This window comes from Otolemur garnettii, unplaced genomic scaffold, assembly GCF_000181295.1.
Source record: "Otolemur garnettii isolate 467f Iridium unplaced genomic scaffold, OtoGar3 scaffold00149, whole genome shotgun sequence".
NCBI classification, from domain to species: Eukaryota; Metazoa; Chordata; class Mammalia; order Primates; family Galagidae; genus Otolemur; species Otolemur garnettii.
In genome coordinates this window covers 1,977,056-1,985,194 of record NW_003852544.1, presented here as the reverse complement: position 1 = coordinate 1,985,194, position 8,139 = coordinate 1,977,056, and the positions used below count along the sequence as shown (strand labels likewise).

Sequence of the window (8,139 nt, the reverse complement as noted above, 5' to 3'; positions counted from 1 at the left end):
CACTGCTCCTGCCAAGCTGGGAGCAGGAAGGCTCCCATGACACACTGGCACCTTCATGTGGTGACCATGGTACAGCACAGCTTCCTGCCAGAGCCAGCAGCCACAGGGAGCTTTACTTCTCATGCTATCTTACGAAGTCCTCCTACACTAGTGGCAAGAATAAATGCAAAACATTCAGAAAACAGCATCCCCTCTGACACAGAAATGAGTAAAAATCATTTCCCTCACCTTGAGCCCTCATATCTCCCGTTCCTCTCATATTCAGTTGGAAGCCTCAATGAACAGAATGTAGAAGCAAAGAGAAGTGGGAAAGAGAAAAGAGATCTTACATACTAGTACATGACCACCCACATATCAACACAAGCATCACGAACACATCTAAAGTTCTTCTGGGTCACCAATCAGGCTTATTAAAATGTTTCCTCTGACTCTCCCATAGGCCATGTACAGGGGTGGGTTGCACCCCACCTCTGACACATGCCAGGCATCCCCACAGAATTCCTCAGTCTGAGCATATTTATGGCCTACCATTGGTGTCATCCTCACTTTTTTACAAATGCCCACAGTGGAATGGGCTTTCAATTAAAAGACAATGAGACTCTCAGTTGAAGTTATATTTTCGGTCCAAGGAAAAAACTGACAATTGAAAAGATCAGTGAAAAAAATAATCATTGAATGGTATCAACAGCGGGAAGAAGCCCCGCACCCAGTTCTTGGTAAATAGGGTCTTGCAGTGATCCACTGGTCTCATGAGCATAAAAAGTTACAGCCTGTTCTTCCAGTGACTTGAGAGGCACAGGCACAAGAGTGGCCCTCAAGGGGAGATTTCTTATCTCATACCTGTGCATTCCAAGACAGCAAAATTTTGGGTCTCTTGATTATCGCCACCAAAAAATATTAATCAAGGGCCGGCTGCAGTGGTTCACGCCTGTAATCCCGGCACACTGGGAGGCTGAGGCTGGTGGATTGCCTGAGCTCACAGGTTTAAGACCAGCCTGAGCAAGAGCAAGACCCCATCTCTAAAAATAGCCATGTATTATGGCAGGTGCCTGTAGTCCCAGCTACTCAGGAGGCTAAAGCAAGAGAATTGCTTGAGCCCAGGAGTTTAAGGTTGCTGTGAGCTGTAACACCATGGCACTGTACCGAGGGTGACAAAGTAAGACTCTGTCTCAAAAAAATCATCATCATCATCATCATCATCAATCAAAACACTATTTACCACAGAGCTTTTAGTAAAATAAGGAGATGTACTTTCTTCAGTGTTTAGTGAAAATGGCTTTTAGGTAGAATTTTATTTATTCTTCAGCTCTTCCAAAATATAAAAATATTTCTGCTATGTTGCTGCTCACATCTTAATTCCTGAAAAATCCAAATTAAATGAGGCTGTAGATGTGAATTTTTATGCTTGTTTCTAGTATCAAGAGTATTAGCTAATTGCCCTGTTGTTTTCAAGCCTTTTGCTAATTCGATCCTCCATGAAATAAAAATGAAGACAAACACAATTACCACTTACCTTTTATATGCTTATGGCTAATCATTATACAGTAAGAATGAAAATCTCATTCTTCAAATAGGAGCATGCTAAGTGTTATTAGTATGAAGACAGAATTATTTGGTTGCTAAATAATTCTACCAAAGAAAGAAAATGCTCAGAGCATGCACAGGCTTTTTGTTGCATGGGTATCACAGTCCCTTTATAATACCTGACAAAGTTAATCTATTTCTTCCCAGTTTCCTTTCAAGAAAATAAGTATTTAGTTCTCAGCAGAAAGTTTAGTTTTTAAGAAAAAAACAAGGCCAGAAAGCCAAACTTGATGTTAATTGCAGGGGCAATTTGGGGGTGAGGATTGAAAAATAAATGTGTACATATAAATCCTACCTTTTGATAAACCTGAATGACATGTTTCTAAAAGAAATTAAGTAAAAAAAAAAAAAAAATTAACAAAAACAACTCAGACAAATTTAAACAGAAAATCTAATCAATTATAGAGAGAAAGAAAAACCTCAAATAAAAAGGGCTCCTTTTCTGGCCAATAAACAATGAAATAGTGATGTTTGTTGAAAAAGTAAAATTATTACAGATAATTAAATACATTTGTCATCTTTTAATTAGAAATATTAAAAAATCTGTACTTGTTAGAAACAGTTTAGTAGTAAATACTGACATTAGATGTGATCAAATCTATTTAAAGTTCTTCAGATGGATATACTTTTAAGATAAAACTTAACATCTTGTGTAAAAGAGGTAAGTCATACACAATGCACTACTAATACAACATTTCTCATTTTCTTCATCATATCTTATGAACAAAAATCTTGCCTTCTTATACATAAAACATCAAAAATTTTCATTATAAAATATTTAACCATTAAGATCATTAACTTCTCTCAGGAAGATTGATTCAAACATTAACAGAATGTTTACAATGGTGTGACATAAATCACTTAAAGAAAAAACAGATTATTGGGTTTAAACTGCAAAAGATGTTCCAGTTTTAGATCTCAAATAAAAATTAAGTGACAAGTTGACAGTATGGATTTTATTTTTATGTAATAAACTGGAAGAACTATATTTAAAAAGGGTGCCACTGGTCACTAAAAAATTTAGGGGTTGCATGAGCTGTGCTGAATCGAATCTGACAAAGGATTTTTCAGACTATGAATCAGACTTTTTTTTGCAGTTTTGGCCAGGGCCGGGCTTGAACTCACCACCTCTGGTGTAAGGGGCTGGTGCCCTATTCCTTGAGCCATGGACACCACCTTATGAATCAGATTTTTATGATCATGTGATCAGCCTCCCTGGGCAAGTACAGCTGGGCTTGTTAGCTTCTGTGTGTAAAGGACAGTTCTATAACTAGACACAATAATGTAATATAATGACATACGTGTATGTAACTGCTGAATGACTAAATTAATGAAACCCTTCGACTTTTTTCTAATTTGGGATAACTTGGTACTGCTCAGGTATTAACTGACCAATTATCATTTAAAAAAAAGTTTAATTACTATAAATAACTGTCAACTACTTCATAATCAGATAAAAAATGGTACACAACAGGGTTAGTGCCACAGTAAAGAGAATCATGTGAAAATATTTTATAAATAAATACTACATAAATACAAGGTGATATGATTCCAAAGATTATTTTAATTGAAAAATTACTGAAGAATCCCTAAAATATATTTTCAGTTCCTAATTTTGTACCTAGGAAAAGTCAGGGTTAGTGGTCAAATACTATAGGATTAATTTTCTTAATTTTTCCTTCTACGAATCACTTGCGGTATTAAAGCCCTTGTATTTTGCACTCTGGTCCACACCATGTGAGCCAATCTGAGGAGGCCAGGCATGGATGCAGGAGGGGGGAGTTTTGCTCCTAACTTCAAAAAGTTCATAGCTCTCCAAAGCCACATGCTGTCCAGAGTGTAGGTTTTCTGACACTACCCCTTCTTACCTTACCAGCCAGGCCTTGTCACCCTTGTAGTTCATAAGTGCAAATACCTTAGTCTCTTAAATACCTTAGTTTTAAATACCTTAGTCTCTTAAATACCTTAGTTTGCATTTAAATACCTTAGTCTCTTAGGCACTGCAACTTTAATGCTAGCAATTATTGCTCTGGTTTGCAAACCTTAACAAGATAACAGACTATCTATAAAAACTGTTAATCTTAATGTTTGCAAACCTTAACAAGATAACAGACTATCTATAAAAACTAAAGGGTAGAAAAGTACCTGAAACTTTGAAGTTGTAGAATAAAACAACTAGAATTTGTGGGGGTAGAGTGAAGGGTGGAAAGGACCTCACACAGACACCCTGGCTGGAGTGCACAGTGGCATCAGTATAGCTCACTGCACCTTTAAACTCATGGCCTCAAGCAGTCCTCCAGCCTCAGCCTCCCAGTAAGTGCTAGGATTACAGGCATGAGCCACCACATCCAGCAAACCACCCAGAATTTTTTAACTAAGAAACTTCTATCTCCAATTATAATTCAAATACATGAAATAAATTAGGAAATAGGAGAAAAGGATTCATGCCTGTGCCAGTCCTTCACTGAGTTTTCTAAATGGCACAAGTGTAGTGGCTTAAAGGGCCTTCTCTGGTCACAGACTTGGCTCAGCCTCATAAGTTTTTTGTTGTAGGACATTAAACATGTACCTTAACCTCTCTGAAGGTCATGTTCAGTTTCTTCTATGAAATGGGAAATAAGCAAGGTGGTCTGTGGAGATGTGAGTGTGTATGTATATATTACATAGTAGAACCTCTGTAAGCTGGCTACCCAAGGCAATGTAACAAACTGGTCAACATAAGGAACTAGACCTACTGTACTGATATGTACATGTGGTGCATGGCCTTACATTGACACTTACCTCCTTGTGAGTTTTGAAGTTAATTTACTAAAAAGATTAGTGGAGCCTCGGCTTCGCGTCTGAGACAAAGGTGTGGCTTCATGGGACAGGCTGGGAGAGGCAGGAGGGCCATTATATGTTGCAGTTCGCCGCTCCCGTGGCTGGCCATGGAAAGTGCTACGACTGGCAGTGCCTCTTGGGAAGCGGATTCGATCTGGGGTGGTTGCACTGCTAATACTGTGTGTTGAGGCAACTGGTGTTCTCTGATCAGGAATAGTGCTGTGGAAATCAGAAAATAAGAGATTCTTATAAACATGGCATATAAAAATTTATAATCACAATATACCTTTCATACACATTGAAGAAAGTCAGGTGTAATCAATCCAGATCCAAGGGGGATTTTATAGGACTTAGGAGCAAAAGCTAAGTTAAGTAGGAAAGGGTACCAAAAGAATAGTATATAATGAGACAAAGCCTCATAGAGTTTAAGGGATAGTACATATACATTTTTTAGGACAAAGTTAATGCAGGGAAATTCTAAGGCAGAGAATGGCTAACTCAAGCTTTCCCCTTTGCTTCCCTCTCAAATTGCTTACACGCAGAGAACCGTGCCAATATGAAAGAAATAAAGTATAGGCAGGCATACTTGAAGAATAGGCAACTAAAAAGTTTTGGAAGCACACAAATGGTATAAATATAAAATTCCACATGCTGAAAGCAACTTGGGGAGGAGCAGGAACTTCTTACACCCTTTGTAGTATGCAAAGGCACAAGGACACACACAGATGACCAAGGACACCATGAGACAGGATATGCTTAAACTAAAATCACAATGAGGAAAGACACTTTGTGGACAACTGTAACAAAATCTTGGACTATAAAATCCACAGCACAAAATTAAGAAGCAGTGGGTACACATTAGTTTCACAAGGAATGTGCATTTTTCTTACATAGCCTTGAAGTTATCTCCTTCACTGTCTATTGGAGGTAACATCATCTTGGGGTGCCCAGAGGCTGACATGGACATCGACTTCTGATGTCTCAGCCGACAGGTAGAAGATGTGGTACAAACTGAGGCAGGGCTAGCTGCATAAGCGAACATTTCTGTCAGGCTGGGAGGGGGTTTGGGTTCAGGCAGAGGCAGAAACAACAGTTTGATGGAGCAGTGACCACAGAGCAACCTGCTGTGTAATGCACATACCTTCCTCCCCAAACCATCTCAAGTTTTTCAAAGAATAAAACTCTCTTAAAACTTGTTTTGGGGATTCTAGAGCAATTGCTAACCTGTAGCTCCTTTTTTTCAAATAGTAATCTTAAAAAGTTTATTACCTTAAACAGAAGAAAACAGCAGCTTACAAACTTCTGAATATTTGTTTATGTGGGAGGGACGATGTCCTCCAAGCTATGATAAAATAAAACCTATTCTAAGATTTTAGTCTAAGTGGTATAAAGTGAATATATAACATGAGCACGCTGTACTCTCAACTTGTTCCCAAAACACATTGATATACTTTAAATAAACTAATAAGGTTATGGATATAGAAACTAGTTGTTATACAACAGAGTGTCCTATGTTGTTTTAACATAGGTTAAAATCTTCTTACCTAAAGGACATTTATAAAGAATACTTTATAGAGTCCTTTATCCTTTATCAAGAATAGTCAAAATGCCTAACAGGTCAACAGAGCCCCTTTTTTCTAAGAAGTAAACACTGATTTTTAAAAAAGCAACTATTTACAGATACAGAAAGACTGAGAGTGGCTGGAAGTCTCCAGTTCCACTTAGCACAGACAGCCACTAGACAAAACTACCCAAAGGAAACTCACCAGGACCACACTATTCCTGGATTCCAGCTTAGACATTGTGTCCAGAAGATTTAAACCTGGAAACCAGGAGGTTCTTCACTTCCCTCACTTCCCATATCCAGACCAAACATGACATCTTATGGGTATCAACTTTCTAAGAGCTTCTCAGTTGGCCCATCCTCTCCGTTTTTACTGCCAGGGTCTTACTGCAAAACCTCATGCCTCATCTTCACTGAGCTCCCTTGCCTCTACCTCAACACCTCTAGTTTATCCACTTAACTGCCATGAACTTTTCAAAATATAAAATGGATCTTGTTGCTCATCTGCTCATAGTCTTTTTATAACACACCGAGTCTTCAGGATAAAGTCCAGACTTATCACCCTAGCATACAAGTCACATATCCTTGGGCCCCTGCCATCTCTCTAGACTTTGCCTTCTATTAGGTCATTAAATCTGAAATGTCTGATTTCAAATCAAAATTTTAGTTTATTATACCTCGAAGCAGAGCAATTAATCAAAGTATGTACCTAAGCTATCTACACAGTTCTGCCATCTTAACAGTAGCTTGTGTCTGACAGCAGTGAGGAATCCCAGAGAGTGAATGGTAATGAAATCATAGCCTTGTACGAAGCAGTTCAAAACCTGGAAGAGGGGGTAGTCAGTTAGTTGGTGGAAGGTCTGGTGAATACGGTGGATGACAGAGTCCAGCTTCTATATTTTGAACAGTGTTGTTTGTGGAACAGTGTTGTGTTGCAAGAAAATTGGCCTATCTCTATTGACAAATCTCAGCTTAACTGCAAGTATCATCTTTTCATCCAATTCGTTGCAGCAGATATCCACTATAATTCATTGAACAGGTTTCATGGAAGTGAAGTCAGCACCTGGTCAGCACTGGGCAATCAAATAGACATCATTAGCTTTTCTTGATGAATATTCAGTTTTGGACTGTGTTTCGGCACTTCACCTTTATCCAACCATCGTGCTCAATGCTTGCAATTGCCAAAAAGAATCCATTTGTCATCACATATAACAATGCGGTGCAGAAATGGTTCGCTTTTATGTTGTGACAGCAATGAAGGGCACGTTTTGAGAGGATCTCTTTTCTGACACTAGTTTAATTCATGTAGAATCCATCTATCCAGCTTTACCCTTGTTGATTTGTTTCAAATGTTCCAATACTGTTGGAATAGTAACGTCAAACCTTGCTGCTAATTCGCATATAGGTTGACATGGATTTGCTTCCACTATAGCTTTCAGCTCTTCATTATCCACCTTGGTCTCAGGTCACCCTGAGATTAAAGATTTTTAAGATTAAAATCACCAGAATACAACATCTCAAACCACGGAAGTATTCTGCATTCATTAGCCACATCTTTCCCAAACATTTCTGGCTATTTTGAGCTGCGTGCGCTGCATTGGTTCCACAACAGAACTCATATTCAAAAATAACATGAATTTTCCACTTATCCATAGTTTTATAAAAACTGCTCAAAGAAAAAAAAACTGAAAGATAATTACAAGCCAAAAAATGCAGATATACCTTCACAATTAAAAAAAAAGTGTCAAACTGAAATGTCAGAGACACCAACTGTCAAACTTAACAATATAATATCATTCTTTCTGGAACTTGACTTTCTGGCCCTCCTGAAAATGTGCGGTCACTTGGTAAAGCACCAGGTCAGAAAATGCCTTGCCAGAGCTATTCTCCATGCCTGAAGGGCTGGCATTTTTCTTTATTCATTCTTCAAAATTCAACCAAAGGTCATCCTCCCTCCATGAAGTCTTCCCTGATGCACCCTCCCACAGAACTAATTCATTTCTTGTGTTTTAAGTTCATGTATGCCATAGTGTATTATAGTGACTCCTCCCTTGCTGGAACTCCTAGAAAACAGAGCTATAATCCTGTCACTATGTCCCTGGTGTCAGTAGAAAGTCTGACAAAGCAAGTGCTCAGTATATGTTCTTCTAATGGAACAATTAACCACTGGG

At 38.4% G+C, this 8,139-nt stretch overlaps 1 protein-coding gene across 5 annotated transcripts in view; it reads right to left on the bottom strand.

Annotated features, from left to right (window-relative positions):
• Window positions 1-8,139, bottom strand: part of MARK3 (microtubule affinity regulating kinase 3) — an 89,978-nt gene that overhangs the window by 2,034 nt on the left and 79,805 nt on the right. For 3 of the 5 annotated variants that reach the window (XM_003799336.3, XM_023518858.1, XM_023518860.1), the window contains 3 exons: window positions 4,366-4,623; window positions 1,880-1,906; window positions 229-273 (listed from right to left, as the gene is read on the bottom strand). In XM_003799336.3, the coding sequence (XP_003799384.1) occupies window positions 229-273; window positions 1,880-1,906; window positions 4,366-4,623 (330 nt within the window). The remainder of the gene's footprint in view (window positions 1-228; window positions 274-1,879; window positions 1,907-4,365; window positions 4,624-8,139) is intronic. The other 2 variants (XM_003799338.3, XM_003799335.3) reach the window with 2 other exon arrangements.